An 18,118-nucleotide genomic window follows, 5' to 3' on the forward strand; every position below is an offset into this window, starting at 1 on the left:
AGCATATAATTCTTTCCTTGTGCTCCCTGCAGCTTAAATATATATAGTCAAAGTAATTTAGTCTTGCATTAATAGAAGCTCGATTTTCATCCAGTTAGTGTGATGTTCAAAAGATCTGGATGTAGACTCTAACACCAGTCCCTTCTCCCTTATTTCTCCTACCACACACCGTCTGCCAACATACACATAAATAACGTGTGCTGAATGTATTAAATGCCTGCTGCCTGGGGTTAGGAACTTTAACAAGAATTTAGGAATATGAAACCTATGGTTGTGCAAAATAGGCCTCAAGGAGATATTGAGGAAAATGGTCAAGAAAACTAACAGTCAGTGGCAGTATTTGAGCATTATTAACTCTAGAAATACATACCGGGAATAAGAATGTGTTGTGGGAGTGGAAATACCTCCACTAGGAGATATACAGAAAAAGCGAGGTCGACATAATCTTCTTTTTGGTCTCCTCATAGCGCTCTTTACACTTTCTTATTTTACTTTCTTATGCTTATTATGTAAGTATACTTATTATACTTGTTTACTTTTCTGTCTTTTCCCTAGACTCCCGCAAAGAGGCAAAAATTGCTGGGCAGGGCTCCAGTGACTGGGTAGAAGTAATGTGAAACAAGCAGTGCAAAGAAGGGGGGGAGAAGATAAGTTTGGTTTTGTCCTTGGACACATTTTGGATTAGTGTTCAAGTATATCATTTGTTTTCCAATTTAGCTTGAAAGAAAGTGACCACAAACTTGAGTGCCCTGGTATGTGTCTGTTGGTGTTTTAGGGCATATACCAATAAAAATAAAAATATCTTGGAGAGTAGGGGGTGCATGAACAGCATGAGATAGTACCGTGGTTTGTAGTCCCGCAGAGTTCCAAATGTTTCAAATGTTATTTTTCTATATAATTTGTTCCATTTGGGAAAAATAAGATTTAACGTTAAATTTTAGATTTTCTCTTTAGGATGGATAATGGAAACAAGATTGAGAAGACCTGGTTTAGACTATAAACTCAGAGTCAGGGACTGGACCTGTGGTACAGTGTGGTCCCCCCGGCATCTTCTGGGGTGCCTGGCATTTAGTATATACGTGGCAAATTCCTGTGCCCTTTTTCATTCGGTCACTCCACAAAGTGGGGAAGGGTGGCCCAGTGGAGGGACAGTCCAGTCTGTGACTGGAGTACGTCACAGATGCAAGAGTGTGGAGCATTGGGCAACTTCCTTCATCCACTGCATGGGAGACTAGGCAGAGGGGTGGGAGTAGCAGGAGGTAAGGCTGGAGAAGGATGCGGGGCCAAAACCTCAGAGGGTCTCATGCAGGCCATGCCCAGTGGCTTGGGCTTTCGGATGAAGGTGGCAGCGTGATTGGAAGGCTTTAAGAGGGTGACTGGGTATGTGCTTGTGCTCTTGGGAGACTAGAGCAGGCTGTGTGGGAGAGGAGGCCGAGGAACCGGGTAGGGGGCGTGGAGACCAATTAAAAGGATTTTGTCAAAATGTGAGTGATGAATAATGAGGTCCGAACCAGATGTAGTGGATGATACATTAACTATTAGGCAGAACTGACAGGACGCGGGGGCCGGGGGTATAGAAGGGAGGTGCGTCTGAGGAGATGGCCCCAATTTCCGGATTAGAGGACTTGCTGGGCAGGGAAGGTGCAGCCAGCGGGTCTGAGTAAGTGTGGAAGGCGCCGTGTGTGAAGGGGAGGAAGAAGTGAATCCGGTTTTGTACTTGAATGGTTTTGGCTTAGCATTCAAATATATCTTTTGTTTTCTGAGCTTGAGCGACCTGTTCGGGGAACTTCAGTTTAGGGACGGTGTGTCTTGCAGGGTTGTGGTCCTGTGCTGAATTCACAGCTCAGCAGTACGGGGAATCTGTGGGCGACTCTCTGCTGCCCTCTTGTGGCAGCATGTGTGCTCAGCCAGGACAATGAAATGGAAGCGTTCTCTTTTCAGGTCTCAAGAGGTTTAGTGGCTTACTCATAGTTAAAACTTTCCAGAAGTTAATGTAGTCATGTTGGTGTGATGAGTGGGTATCTCAGAACATGTCAAGTTAGGATTTTAATAATTTTTCCCCCCATTTTTCTATGCTAGCAAGAGATACAGTAGGTGTTAGTTTGGTTCTTTTTTTTTAATTACTATGCAATAATTTCTAGTGTCTTTTAAAACTAAGTGGCTGTTAAGATTATTCTCTAACGTCACTTTGATACAAATTTATCCATTTGTATACAAATAGCTAATTGATTAGCTAATTCCTACTTATTTTTATAGAACACATTTTTTTATTTTTATTTTTTTAATTTTTTTTTAACGTTTATTTATTTTTGAGACAGAGAGAGACAGAGCATGAACGGGGGAGGGTCAGAGAGAGGGAGACACAGAATCCGAAACAGGCTCCAGGCTCTGAGCCATCAGCCCAGAGCCCGACGCGGGGCTCGAACTCACGGACTGCGAGATCATGACCTGAGCCAGAGTCAGACGCTTAACTGACGGAGCCACCCAGGCGCCCCAGAACACATTTTTTTAAACAGTTGCTTGGTAGAGCCTTTCTTGGAGATACTGAGTGTGCTTTCTATACAGAAGGTTAATTCTATGGTAGCTTGTTATAGTTCATAACACACATAATTTTTATGTTATTGAGTATAATATTTATATTTATTTTTGAAAGCTCCTATTTTAACTGACATAAACTTATGATTTTCGACTGAAATTCTTTTCTAGACAAGCTCCGAAGAAGTATGCCTAATCTAGCTCGGATGCCAAGTACAACTGCTGTAAGTAGCAATGCAAGTTCTCCAGTCGCCGTGAGAAACAGTCAGAGTTTTGACTCAAGTTTGCATGGAGCTGGGAACGGGATTTCAAGAATACAGTCTTGCAGTAAGTGTGACAATTTGTAATTCGTTAGTAATTTTTAGTTGTAATACAGTTAGAAAACTATCTTACTATTTCATTTTTTTTTTCTTTTGTGAACATGGCAGGAAACTTTTCTCTTTGTGACTTTTTTTTTTTAACTTCACCATTACAATTGAGTGGTATTTTCATCAGTGCATATGTTATCAATTAATAATTAGTAAATTATGTTTAATCCTCTAAACCCAAGGATAGCAGTAGAGGCACTACACGATGATTAATTTGTTTGCTTGTCATATGAACAAAAATAACCTCTTTCCTTGCAGATCTGCTGCTTTCTAGCTATCTCTGCTTGATCCCTTTTCTCTGAAGAAAGCATATTTGTTCAGTCTTGCTCTTACCTTTGTGTTGTTTTTCACCTTAGTGTTATCTTAGCTTTGTTTCTCTCAAAATGAAGTTATATTTTAGCGTGCAAAGTAGTACTTACCTGCTCCCTTTCAGCTTACCACACAGTCTGTCATTCATTCTCTGGATGTTTTACCCAGCAGTGAGCCATGCAATGAGTGTGAGATCCTGTGTTCATACATTTTTATTTTGTGTGGGGATGTGGTGGTTCCAGGGCCCCCCTCCCATTCCCGCTCGTGCTGTTTACGTGAGTAGTTGGGGTTAAGTCCGACACCGATCCCTGGGAGGCAGACTTACGGTCACAGTCCCAGTGTTGGTACCCAAATGTAGGAGGCCTGACGCATGTTCAGAGTGTGCTGGCCAAGTCATCAACCAGGGTGGTCTGAAGCCCTTCTACCTCAGATCCATTTTGGGGGTTCACGTGGCATTTGCCCCACATGAGACGGTTTTTGATTTCTTATTGTCTTAGTTGCTAAAGACAAATTGACAACATTTACCGTGCACAAGGAACTGTGCTAACCGGTTTACAGCTATTGTCTTACTTGGTTCTGCTAACAACCCTATGAGGTCGTTTCTGTCCTCGTTCCCAGTTTGCATTTTGAGAAAACAGATAAAGGAACAGTTTGCACAAGGCCATGCAGGTGAAGGAATAGAGGCAGAAGCTTGTTCTGATCACCCCAGAGTTTACGCTGATCTTTCCCTTCTTTATGCAGCTTGTTGCTGTTTACCTTTGTCCTACAGCCCAGACACATACCCTTTGAAAAGTCTCTGTTGATGACCCTAACAGACTTCCCCATAAACCCCCAAAACATATCTAGAATGGATTAGATTTTTGGTGCTTACCTATTTCAGTGTGTCATATTTTATGGTCTTTATCTTCCATACTAGATTATCAGCTTAGCTGATTTTCTGTGCCTAGCACCTGGCACGTTGCCTGGTATATAATGAGTTCGCAGTAAACGTTTGAATGAATGAGTAGACGAATGCCATAGGGCTGTATCAGATTAGGGCTTAATCTGTTAATATTGGAATTAATGACTTGTGTAAAGACACAGAAGACGACCTGTGAAATTTGTTAATGGTGGGAAACAGAGCTACTAATTTCATGTCAGGCAGCTAGGACAATAGGCCAGGTGAGATCATGATGAAATTTAACTGAGATTAGTACACAGTTCTATACTTGAGTACAAGAGTTGATCGTATTAGTGTAGACTAGGAAAATACAGGGTTGTTGTTTTTTTTTAATGTTTATTTTTGAGAGAACACATGAGTGGGGCAGGGGCAGGGGCAGAGAAAGCGGGGACAGAGGATCTGAAGCAGGCTCTGTGTTGACAGATGGTACCGAGCCCGATGGTAGGGCTCAAACTCCTGAACCATGAGATCATGGCCTGAGGTGAAGTTGATGCTCAACTGACTAAGCCACTCAGTCACTATATTATAGTTTTTATAGTAGCAAATGTAGTAATGATTAGGAATTTTTGTTAACTCTGACTCTGTGTGGCTTAATAGTGTGATTCGACTGCCGGAAGAACATATGTAGCCCAAAATGGAATGCACACAACAAATAATGGCCAGTTATGGTCAAAGTGCTCAAAAAATTATGGGAATATAGAACATAGAAAACAACTTGAAGAAGTTCCCAGCGACCAAGTCAGTGACAGTTGAAGCCACAGAAAAAAAATAATTGTGAAGGATTATAACCAACAGAATAACCACAGGTCCATATGTAATGGACTAAATACATAAATTGAGAAGGGAAAATTCTTTACAGGAGAATTCCAATTCATCAATGTAAAAAAATAAGGTAGAAAAATCGGTGTTTGAAAGTCAAACATAATAATGAGAGAAGAAAAATCCTTTAGAGCACTGATGTGCAATATGTCAGTCATATGCTTCTTTCAAATCTTAGGATTCTGGGGGCGCCTGGGTGGCGCAGTCGGTTAAGCGTCCGACTTCAACCAGGTCACGATCTCGCGGTCTGGGAGTTCGAGCCCCGCGTCAGGCTCTGGGGCTGATGGCTCAGAGCCTGGAGCCTGTTTCCGATTCTGTGTCTCCCTCTCTCTCTGCCCCTCTCCCGTTCATGCTCTGTCTCTCTCTGTCCCAAAAATAAATAAACGTTGAAAAAAAAAAATTTAAAAAAAAAATAAATAAAATCTTAGGATTCTGTTCTCATTTACTTTTTTTTTTAATTTTTTTTTTAACGTTTATTTACTTTTGAGACAGAGAGAGACAGAGCATGAACGGGGGAGGGTCAGAGAGAGAGAGAGGGAGACACAGAATCTGAAACAGGCTCCAGGCTCTGAGCTGTCAGCACAGAACCCGACGCGGGGCTCGAACTCACGGACCACGAGATCATGACCTGAGCTGAAGTCGGCCGCTTAACCGACTGAGCCACCCAGGCGCCCCGTCATTTACTTTCATTTGTAAGCATTCTAAGTGATTATTCTTTATACATTTTAAGTTTATACCCTGACGATTCCTAGTTCTGGACCATTTTACTTTGGAAAACACAGAGGTAAGATAATGTTGGAAAGGCAGCATGATACAGAAGGAAGAACACAGGATTTGCAGTAAAACAATCTGAGTTTGGGTCTTAATCATATGCTCTTGGATAAGTTATATGTCCATTCTGATTCTTATTTGTAAAATTAGGATTATGTCTGTTTAACTCTCATCATTTTTTCTTCTTTTAAAATACTCAAGGGGTTGTCTGTTTTGTTTGTGTATTAGGAGAGTTCATAGGATGATTTTCCTGAGTAACTTGTGTAATTTCATTTCAAATGATATTGATTGGGATGTCATTGAGTCTGTGGATAAATTTTAGGAGAATTGGTATCTTCATAATATTCTTCTGTTTCATTAGTATGGAACATCTCTTCATTTAGATCTTCCTCACGTCTCTCAGGCTAAGTGTTCATGGCTTTCTGAAAGGAAGTTTTAATGCATCATAGTGAAATTTATTCTTAAGTGTTTTTTCAAACTTTAGTTTCTACTTTGCTGGTGTTTAGAAATAGTTGATTTTTGCATTTGATGTTGTATTCAATGACTTTGTTTAACTTCATTTATCGTGATGATGGTAGAATTCAGAATATATCTTATATATTGAGCACATATGAACACTGACACACATATTCTAGAAGGTTCACAAATCCCAAACTGGAATAACCCAGCCTTTCATCACTAGGCAGATTGTGACATTCATACAATTGAGTACTGCATAGCGGTGCAAACATGGCTGAATGTCAAAAACATGATGTTGAGTGAAAGAAGCCAGAGGACATACTGTATAATTCCATTTATTTGAAGTTCAGGGTAGGAATAACCCATCTGTGGTGATAAAGTGAGAATAACTGTTACTGTTGTGGGAAGAGGCATGTGAGCCTTCTGGGGTGCAGATCACTTCCATGGCCTGGAGTGACTGGTGGTGACACAAGTGTGTTCACTTTGAAAATTGAGTACTAGACTTAAGATTTATGCACTTTATGTATGTTTTTCAAAAGAAATTGAGGCAAATTCACATACTGAATTTTTAAATTTAGGCTTTTTTTTTTTCCGAGCTGTTTTAGGCTTACACCGAAATTAGAAGTACAGAGCTCCCATACATCCCTGCACATCCCCTCCTTTCCTGGTTTTCTGCTAACATCTCGCATTAGTATGGTACATTCATTATACCTGATGAGCCAATATATTGACATATTCATTGTCAAAAGCTTACCTAACTAAGGAATGGTAGAATTGGTGGGAAAGGAACTTAGAGATTGTCAACCAACAGAAATTTTACTGTGTCACAGAAACTTGGTTGGATCAAAACTATAGCAGAATCTTGCATAGAACCTTTTTTTTTTTTTTAATTTGAGTTTATTTATTGAGAGAGAGAGAAAGCACACACGAGAACAGGCAGAGCGAGAATCCCAAGCACTGGTGTTTGCACTGATGGTGCAAAGCCTGATGTGGGGCTCAAACTCACAAACTGAGATCATGACTTGATCTGAAATTGAGTTGGACACTTAATTGACTGAGCCATGCAGGTACTTTGAATTGAGCGTGATGAATATGTGTCATCAGCATTCCTATGTATAGATTTCACCTCAGATGCACTTAACATGAAACTGATTTTTTAAGGAAATCATTCAATAGGCATTAAATAAAACCATGGATTTTTTTTGTTTTTCTCCCTTTCTGTTTTTATTTCAAAAAGATACTGTATAAGAAAAGATACTGTATATTTTATGGTTAAGTTCAAAATCAGTTAAACTGTTTTAGAAAATGGTGCATCCATGTTTAACTGAATTGCAAATATTAGGCAGCAAAGGCTAGGATAGTTTGTAAAAACAGGCAGAGTTGTATGTGTAAGTTTTCATTAAATCTGTGATTCAGTTTTTTCCCCTTGGAGAAAAGGACTCTACAGTTTAAACTTTCTGCCAAACAGTTCATTGTTTCACGTGAAATGGTACGCACCGTTGGGCGTGTAAGTATATTGATGAAAATTTTAAGAGTTCTTACCCAGAGAGTTCCCTTCATTTTACAGATTTTGCTGTTATCAAGATAATATCACTTGGTGAGTGGTTACTAAGTGTCAGGTGCCATTGTAAGGCTGTATGTGGATTAACTCATTTACTCTTCCCACCAACTCTAGGAGATAAGATAGGTAAATGTCATTATGATATTATTCAATCTGTAATAAGCTGTTTGGACCTCCTGAGGCCAATAGGTACACCTGCCTTTGTGTCACAGCTGTTAATTGTCCCCTTGTTTTGTTTTCGTGAAACCATCCCCAGAGCACCCATCAAGAAAATCCTCATATCTTCCAAGCAAAGAAACTGTCCCGTGAGAACTCAGGGATGATTCCATTTGTTAAAGGAAAGGAAGTCGGTGTTAGATCTGGCTTTTGAATATAGTTAGGTGCCCAGAAATGTTGCTGATTGACCGGATAGGAGACTGTTGTCAAGAGCGAGAATTTTCTAGTGCTAAATGCTGTCTGGAACCCGTATTTCATTTATTTCTCTCTTTATATTCCCTTTCCGACCCTATTTGTTGTGGATGTAAGGTGCATTTCCTCAGTTGGACAGCAGTACAGGTTTTCCCTCACATCTCTGTCGCTCCTCTTCTAGTTCCATCCCCGGGACAGCTTCAGCACAGAATCCACAGCGTGGGCCATTTCCCAGTGTCCGTCCGACAGCCTCTGAAAGCCACAGCCTACGTGAGCCCCACCGTTCAAGGCAGCAGCAGCATGCCTGTATCCAACGGCCTGCAGTTATATTCCAGCACGGGGATCCCCGCGCCAAACAAAGCTGCGGCTTCCGGGATAATGGGCCGCAGTGCTCTTCCGAGACCTTCACTGGCAATAAATGGGAGTAACCTGCCTCGAAGCAAAATTGCACAGCCTGTTAGAAGGTAGGAACCTTTGTTCATTTGTCTCCATCACCTCTTTCGCAGTTTGAAATTGGAGACTGCTGGGGAACCGTCCTCACTCTTCCTGTCTCTGACGTGCTGCCCTTTATGGCCTGATGTGTGGCCTCCTTCCTCTGGAAAGTGATGGGGTTGGGAGGGGTGGTCCCTTGTGTGGTCAGGTCTTCCCTTCCTCCCTCATCACTTCACTCCTGACGCATTATTGGCTTTTGTTTTAATTTACCAGGTAAGCTCCATCTCCAGGGCTTTTGTGTATTTTCCTTTCTTCAGCTTATTTGTACAGCCTGTCCCCACCCCCGCCCGACCATAGGACTTCACCCACATGAACGCTGTCCACAAGTGCAACTCCACTGACCGTTGTAACTCCTCTTTCTTACCCTCCTTCTTCATTTTCCCCCCAGAGCCTGTATCCACAGCTGAGGGACTGTAGATTCTACCTCTTCATTAGTTTGTGGTCTGTCCCCTCTAGAACATAAATTGCGTGGGGTGGGGGGGAAAGGAGTGTTCACTACTCTAAATCCCCAATGCCAAGAACTATGTCTAGCACAGGATAGAACTGCAAATACTTCTGAAGCAATAATTTATCCAAATAAGCAAATCTCAGGCACATGCACACCCTTGCCCACACTCATGCTTTCAAAAGCACCTTAGTGATACTAAGCCGGGGTTAGCTTATGTTGGTAAGTGTAGTATGGTCCAGGTAGGATTTTTTTTATTCTTTAAAATTCCAGATTAGTTGCAAGGCACATATTAGACAAGCTCATGGTCACGATGTACCCTTCTTGAACTGGAGATCTTGGAGTCATCAGCAGGATTCCATGGGTCAACAGGATTCCACGGAGGTGGGTTGAGGATAATTTGGAAGATGAGACTATGGAGGCAGTAACCACAGACAGCTTCCGCAAGAAGTTAGGCTGTTGAGGAGAGGGCCGGACCATAGTGACAGGATGAAAAGGGATGCTCCAGTAAGCAGTTTTTCCTTCTTTGTTGTCAGGATGTGTAAATAGTCTTTATTTTTCAATTAGAAGTGTTAGTTTCTGACTTTTTGATCTGAGCCCCTATCAAAAAAAAAAACACGTGAAAGTAAACAAAAGTGAATGCCAGAATCCTACTACCCAGCTAGGAAGCGTTTCGTTGCAAACTTCATAAATTCTGGCTTATTCTGCCCCGGTAAGTGCAGATCTGTGTTTACCGTCACATTTGATGTATACAGGCTATTGTGCCACCTCCAAACTAAGCCTCTGTGAAGGTTGTCACTGCCAGACTATAGGAGAGGTTTCCCCAGAGTTAGGCAGAAACTGGGTAGGATTCATTTTAGATTCTTTGCCAGTGTGATAGGCAGATCCTGATCTGGAAGGTGGAAAATTTCTTCTTGGTAATTTGCTATCTGCATTCAAGGAAGCAACTTTATTTTTAGACAGAGTTTATCTTTTTCTCTCTGATTTTAAGCTATTCTTTATCCTCAGTGGACATTGGTCGTTTTTCACTTCTGTTGCAACTCCTGCACCCACAGCACACATGGCAGTGTGCCGCGAACGGGGTTTCCAAGCCGGGGAACACGGTGCGAAGGTCGGGTGCGTGAAACCCAGGGCGCGCTTGGGAAGGTGCTAGTGAGTTGTCCCTGGTGGGGTGGAGAACAGATGAGAGCGAGCGCTGGGACTCCTGGCAGCATTAACGGTCTGTTTCCTTGTCTCGTCCCTTCAGTTTCCTTCAGCCTCCAAAGCCTCTGTCTTCACTCAGCACGCTGAGGGATGGAAACTGGAGAGACGGTTGCTACTGACGCTGTCTCGCGTACCCTTGAAGAATGGGAAAGACGTGGAAATGAGGGTTGAGTTACCTAGCTGGCTAGGTAACCGTGAACGTCGGGATATTCTTTCCCTTTTGCATTTTAACATATTTACTGCATTGTTTTCCAATGGACCAAGCACCAGAGACTAATTATTGCACTTAATATTTGCCTGAGATAATACTGCAACGTTCTCAAATCCACGGTTGCAGTATTGTGACACTTAGATCTAGGAAGTTTTTGTAGAACTGCTATGTACCTGAATACTTTTTGAGAGAATTGAGATGTATCAATAATGCTTTCTTTGCCATGAGTTTTTTAAAGTAACTTGTTCTATTTACTTACGTGTTCTAAACATCTTCCCGTTACATGTTCTGTATTTTAATACATTGCATATTTACAACTAGGTTCTATAATTTATGCTTTGAAATTTACTTTTTTATAGTTTACAGGAATTTTATTTTTTGTGCCTATTTCTTTTTACACCTATGTGAACCACTATGGAACAACTTAAATTTTGTGCCATAAAAATATTTTTGTGGTAAGGTACTATTTTTTTAGCTCTAGGGATATATCAGCAAAAATCCACCATACAATTTGAAAGACCTAATTTTATGTTGAATGAGCACAACATAAGCTGAAGCATTGCAAGGAGATAGCCAGACAGCAGTTAGATGGTCTTGTCTTTTTCATTGTTAATTTATTGTCCTACGTGGGTTTCAGATTTATAAAGGCATCACAGGCTCATTGCACTTAATACCTGCAATGTTTGCTACTGTACCACAATTGATTTTCAATACTTTATTACAGAGGATGAGAAACTGTAATGTTTTATTAACAATGCTTCTGGAAATGAATGCATTTTAAAGCAAATAAATCTTTTTGATAGACCTTTTACAAAACCCATTTGCACTAATGAATGCTTTCTTATGGTATATGACTTAATATTTGTTACTGTGTACATTGCTCTTTTGGAATGTTCCGAAATAAAGACTATTTCAGCAATACCAGGTCACGCATGAATGTGCAGCATAAGCAGTATAAATAGCATTTCTGTGTTTCACGATAGTTGTGAAAGCAGTCATTGTCGCTGTGTATCTCGCACACAGCATTTAGATCTGAGGCAGGTAGGCAGAATACTTACACTTGTGAAAATTAGTCCTCTAGAATGCTCCTGATAAGAAATGGGAGGTTTTGGGTCTCAGGCCATCAAAATTCAAGTAGCCTCTGGCCCAGAAATACATATATGGATGAACGCTGTCCACAGAGATTAATATTTTACAGGGGTTGAATTTGAAATACTGTCTCAGTATCAGCAAAATCTTATTATACACTATATCTGGTAGACGTTGGAAAACTTTTCACCTCAAGGTACTAGGGAAAGTTTAGGCGAAGGTTTTAATGGTAAGTTTTAAAATAGAAACTTCTATATAATCCCGTCTAGAATGGTATTTAATCAACCTGCAAGGTAAATGAAACGTGAGCTAGTGGAGGGGAGATACCAAAGGCGGGGGGGGGGGAGTTATGTTTCTTGAGCACTCCTTTGGTGAGGAAAACTGTTCTAGAGACTTCACGATCGTTTGTCTATCCCAGATCACCTACTGTTCTTACAAGATAAAGATCCGAGCCCCAGATAGCACATTAACCTCATATAAACATCTAGCTCCTAGTGAAGCTGACTTACAAATCCGGGTTTAGCTGATCTCAAGAATCTGTTTTACCGCTGTGCTCTTTCTATGAGCAGATATCGTTAATACATCTTTAAAAACTGGGTTCATATTCTGAGGAAATTAAAGGATTAAATTCATTTTTAGGACAAATATATCTATTCAAAAAAGTCTGTTTAGCCCTTGGGATAAAAAAGATCTCCACATCTTGGATCTCACATTCTAGCTGGTGGGAGAAACAGTAAACAGTAAGTGAATCACATGATTGGTCCATACTGGTCTGGGAGGGAAAAGAGGTGCTCAAGGTAAGGAGGTGCGGTCAAAGCAAGAGAAAACAGAGATAGGAAGAGATCACGCCATTAAATGTCATCTGGACAAATCTCGTTAAGAGGAAGAAGGAGAATTGGTCCTAAAGTTCCTTCACAGCCTTTCCCCTGGACTTCCACAGAACACAGAGCGGTATCCATCTCAATGGATGCCCTAGGGTCGTGGTTCTCAGTGTGGTCCCCACATCAGCTCTTGGGAACTTATGAGAAATGCAGATTCTCAAGCCCCTCCCCAGACCTGTTGGGACAGCCCTCAAGGTGATTTGCAGAACCTCCTCCGAGAAAGACTTGCTGGGAAGGAGGGAACCGCCTGTGCAAAGGTTTAGGAAGAACAAGGCCAATGTGCCTGCAAGCAGACAGGACAAGGAGGAAAGTAGTAGAGATCAGGGCAAGATCGTGTAGGGCTTTGTGGCCTGCAATGAGGAGTTTCATTTTACTTTGGGAGCTGTGCGTAGTTGTGAGCTACAGAGTTCATGATCTGCCTTATGTTTAAATATGCTACCCTGGCATTTGGTGGGAATAGACGAACCTACTTCAGTAATCCAAGCAAGAGAGAAGGAATTGAACCAGGAGGATGACAGTGGAGGTGGTAAAAATGGTCAGCTTTGGAATATGTTCTAAAAGTACAGCCATCGTGATTCTTTATGGATTGGACATACTCTGTTGAGAAATGAAAACAAGCATTTAGGGCCGGCAATCAGAAGGATGGAGTCTCTCTGGTAGAAATGGGGAAGGCCATGGGGAAGTACGCATGAAAGCCATGGTTCCGGCTGAGATCACCAGAGTGAGTTTAGATAGATAAGAGGAGTAAGGACAGACAGCTGGCCACATGTGCTTCTAGCATATGGGAGTTCCTTGTACTGGGTAAATACATCCTGACAGCTTAGTTTTCAAACATGGAAGGGAGCTATGGTGTTGGTTTCACACAGAATCTAGCATGACTTCTATTTATAATAGCTATCACAGTCTAACGAGTTACCACAAAACTTAGTGACCTAAGAGAGTATCTCACAGTTTCTGTGGGTCTGGAATCTAGCCACAGCCTAGCTCAGTCTTCTGGCTTAGGGTCTCTACCATGGCTGCAGTGTGTCAGCTAGGGCTGCAGTCATGGGGAGACTCGCCTAGGAAAGAGCTTCCATGCTTGCTGACGGGGTTGTTGGCAGGGTTCATTTCTTTGTGTGCCATTGACCAGAAGCTGTCCTCAGTTTCTTCCACATGGAATTCTCCTTGGGCAGCTTATAACACAGTGCTTGCTTCCTCTGAACAAGTGAGAGGTGCGAGAAAGTGCACCAGAAATATGGAAATTAGCCTTATAACTTGAAGCGATATCCCTTCCCTTTGCCATAGTCTATTCATTGGAAGAAGTCACTAAGTCCAGCCCTCATTCAAGGTGAGGAAATATCACAAGAATGTTAATACCTGGAGACAAGGATATTACAAGCTGTCTGCAAAATACTGCCATCAACTTTACTAGATGATGCCAATCTCATTTACAAAATGATTGTCACACTGTACCTATTTGCCATCAGTATGAGAATTCCTGTTACTATACACTCTTAGTGTTATAATGTCTTTAACTTTCTAACCTATGGGCATGTAGTAGTGTCTCATGATTTCAATTTGCATTTCCTTTGTTGCTAGTTGAGATCGAATACTTTTTCATTTGTTATGTTGAACATTGGCATATCTTTCATGGATTCCTTTTCAGGTCTCTTGCCCATTTTTCTGTTGGGGTTTTCTGACTGGTTTGTAGTTCTTTATAAAGCCTGGTCTAAGCCTTTTGTCAGTTATATGTGTTACATCTTCACATTGTGTAGCTTACTTTTAAATTCTCTTGGTGTATTTTTATAGACTTACTAAGAATAGTACCACGTATTCCTTTAACATTAGTCTTAAAGAGTATTTTCCTACCCTGGAATCATGATTATATTCTGTATTCTCAAAGCTTTATTTTGCTTTCCACCTATAATTTTTTACTGTCCATGTGGTTGTCTAGTTCTAAATAACACTGAAAACTTCATCCTTACCTTAGTTTTTCTTTGTCAAAAAGCAGATGCCTTTGTATCTATTTTAACTATCTATTCTTGCACCAGAACATATTGTTTTAAACGCTGTAGCCTTACAATAAGTTTCGCTGAATAGCAAAGCAATCTTGTGTCTTATTTTCCCTTAAGAATGTCTTGGTTATTCTTGTCCCTTTAAGCTTTGTTCAAAAATATATATAGACATTCAGTCAGTGACATTCCAGAAAAAAAAAAAAATCCTGTTGGAATTTTGATTGGAATTGCATTGAACTTACTCAGTTTGGGAGAAATTGATTCTTTACAATATTGAGTCTTACAATCCATGGACATAGTCTGCGTCTTTTATTGATCGAGGTATTCCTTAATCTCTCAATTAAAATGTGCAGTTTCCCCATGGAACACTTGTATACTTTTTGTCAGTTGAGTTTCTGGATAGTTGGTATTTTTATGCAATTGTAAGGGATATTTTTTAAAATTTCATTTCCGAGGTTTTGCATGTTTTATTCAACTTTACATTTATATCAGTTATATTAATTTATGTTTGGTGGCTTTACTTCACAGTTAAATGTGTGAATGTTTTATTTCTTACTTTCCTGTCCTAACTTCTTTCTTTTTCTTGACTATGATCTTCAATGCTGTATTAAATATAAAGGAGAATATTTTTCTCTTTGCTAATATCAAAAAGAAAGCCTTTCTATTTACCATTAACTTTCAAATTTGCTAAGAGAATTTTTAATTGTAAAAGTGAATTTGAACAACCTTTATGTCTATTAAAATATCTTAGTCTTAATATGCCAACTTTATGACGGATTTTTTAATATTGAATCAACTTTGAATTATTGACATGAATCCAATTTGGGACATTTTATTCTTTTAAAAGGTGGATTTGATTTACTAACGGTTAGGGGTTTTGCTCAGTATTTTGAATACAATTGATCTGTATTAGGTTTTGGAATTACGATAGTGTTAGACTCATAAAATGAATTGGGAAGTACTTTATATTCTGTCTGGATGAGCTTGTGTAATACTGGCATTATTTCTCTTTTATTTTTTTAAACATTTTTAATTTTTATTTTTGAGAGAGAGGGAGACACAGAATCCAAAGCAGCACGAGTCATGAGATCATGGCCTGAGTCAACATCAGATGCTTAACTGAGCCATCCAGGCACCCCTTATTTCTCTTACTTTTAAAACAGGTGATATGTCTCAGTGGTGAAGCCATTGTGGCCTGGAACCCAGGTCTGTTTTAGAAACCTGGCATTGTGTCTACTTATTGTACTTCCCCAAGCATTATGAGAAAACCCACCTCAGTGGTGGACATCTATATACCCCTCATAGTTCTAATTTTGCTTCATGTCTTTTGAGGGCATAGGATTTGGTGAATATATATTTAGGTATTATTAGAACATTAAACAGGTTCACTCTGTTATTGGAACTATTCTTATTTTTTTAAGGTCTCAAAATCTATTTTTCTGATATTAAGTAGCTATATCAGCTTTCTTTTAGTGTTTGTAGGATACAGATTTTTAAACCTTTACCGTCAAACTTCTTTTTATGTGAGAACAGCATATAGTTCAGTTTTTAACCTAGTATGAAAATCTTTGCCCTTCTGCCTGAGTATTTAAGCCATTAGTATAGAAAATTCCTGACATATTTGAATATAAACGTACCACCTTCTCATGAGCCATTTGTTACGTGTTGCTTTTCTCTCCTATTAGTTTGAAAAGTATACCCTAATGCTCTTTTGCCGTCTGTAGTGGTTCCCCAAGGAATTACAATTTTCATTGTAACCTATCAAAGAATATTCATCTTAACATTTCCCATCCTCCTAGGCAAAACAAGGACATCCTTACATCTAATCTAGTGTCATACTAGACATTAGCCTCCCGACACCTAATCTCTGTACACACAATTTAAGTCTCAGCCAGGGATTGGGGAAGGGAGATCATATATAGATTTAGGGGCTCTCCGAAATTCAGAGAAAAGAGTCAGCCATGTAAACAGTGCAACACTGTATGATTAAAAAATATTTAGAGAAAGTGATGGGACCAAGGGAATGATCAGCAGGTGAAGTTGCAAGTTTCCCCGGCAGTGTTTGTATTTCATCTTAAACCAGGCCCCGAGTTTACTTGCCCAACAGATAGTTATTGACTAGTATTTGTCAGCTTTGTGCCACATGCCGAGGGTATCACAGTCAATAAACCAGGTCTGGTCCCTGCCTTCGTGGAAGTTACACTGTTGATTCATTTGAGGGTAAAATCAAAATACTATGTCCTACCTATATAGAATAAGGGGTTAGAAGAGGAGGACAAGGATGATTTACCTAAAGGGGGTGCTTCAGAAAAGCCTGAGAAGAGGGTATTTAAGCTGAGAATTTATAGGATTAATCAAATGAGGAGAAGGAGAAAGATTATTTTAGAGATGGGGGAGAATTTGGAGTGTAAAAAAAAGCAAAAGGAGGCTGGTGGGGCTGGACCTTAGGGTGCTAGCAACAGGACTGGCCACATGAATTTGGGGTCCAATACAAAATGAAAATGTAGGGGTGCTTGGGTGGCTCAGTTGGTTGAGCATCTGACTTCAGCTCGGGTCATGATCTGGCGGTTCATGGGTTCGATCCCCCTGTCAGGTTCTGTGCTGACAGCTTGGAGCCTGGAGCCTGCTTCAGATCCTGTGTCTCCCCCTCTCTCTCTGCCACTCCTCCGCTCATGCTCTGTCTCTCTCTCAAAAGTAAAAATAAACGTTAAAAAATTAAAATTAAAATGTAAAATGAATATCGAAGACATTCAGAATTTTAGGATGGCAACAGCAGAACACTAAGCCAATCAAAGGGCCCCTTGGAGCACAGGGCTACATGCCCCTATGCAGGCCGCAGGACCTGGAGCCAGCCCTGGCTGGAGGGAGAGTGGGGAGAGCTGAGTTGGGAGAAGAGATGGGCATGATCCTGTAGAACAAGTACGGATGGGCTGTGAATTGTATTTGAAGTTCAATGGGAAACTGTGTAACACTGACATCATGCTCTTCCTGGCTAGACCCTCTGCTGCTACATTCTTTAGTTTTTCCTAATTTAATCCTCACACAACCTTACTGTTCTAAAATCTGTGGGATTTATGGAGGTGATGGAGGACATGAAGAAATCACCACGTTTGCAAGATTTCATTAGTGACACTTCCCGAGAGGAAGGGACGGTCATGCCACGCAGGGCCGTGTGAGAAGTATCAGGCTTTGTTCAGGGGGCAGAAGCAAGAGCGAGGGGAAAGTATAGGCTGGAGACTTTATTGGGGCTCCTGTGGGGAAAGCAGAGTAAACATTTTAGGATGGGCTCGTTTGACTAATGCCAGTGGGTTCAGGGCTGGAGAGGTGGTTTCTGGTTGCCCAGTAGTTGGCCCTGGGATGATTCAGGGCAGGAGAAGTTTGGTTTGGTGTATGAGAATTGCCGAAGAAAGTGGGTGGGCAGCATCAGATCAGCAGGTCTGCACAGGTAAGCTTACAGGAGAGAGGTCAGCACCTTGATAGTTTGGCCCTGTGATGAATGGATGTCAAATAGATGCAACAAATCTTCGAACGCCTACTGATGATCTCCATTTTATCTTTTTGTTACATCCTATGACTTATTTTGTAACTGGAAATTTGGCCTTTTTCACCCCTTTCACCAATTTTGGCCACTTC

General features: G+C 40.7%; 1 protein-coding gene across 3 annotated transcripts in view; it reads left to right on the forward strand.

The window, feature by feature from the left end:
- Window positions 1–11,337, forward strand: part of SLAIN1 (SLAIN motif family member 1) — a 62,391-nt gene extending 51,054 nt beyond the window's left edge. For all 3 annotated transcript variants that reach the window (XM_047080898.1, XM_047080884.1, XM_047080890.1), the window contains 3 exons: window positions 2,707–2,862; window positions 8,352–8,634; window positions 10,354–11,337. In XM_047080898.1, coding sequence (XP_046936854.1) covers window positions 2,707–2,862; window positions 8,352–8,634; window positions 10,354–10,429 — 515 coding nt within the window. In that variant the 3' untranslated portion in view covers window positions 10,430–11,337. The remainder of the gene's footprint in view (window positions 1–2,706; window positions 2,863–8,351; window positions 8,635–10,353) is intronic.
- Window positions 11,338–18,118: the final 6,781 nt, after the last annotated feature.

This window comes from Lynx rufus, unplaced genomic scaffold (genome assembly GCF_022079265.1).
Source record: "Lynx rufus isolate CCGP_SWC_20201006 ecotype Redwood Valley unplaced genomic scaffold, mLynRuf1.p SCAF_1, whole genome shotgun sequence".
Classification (NCBI taxonomy): Eukaryota; Metazoa; Chordata; class Mammalia; order Carnivora; family Felidae; genus Lynx; species Lynx rufus.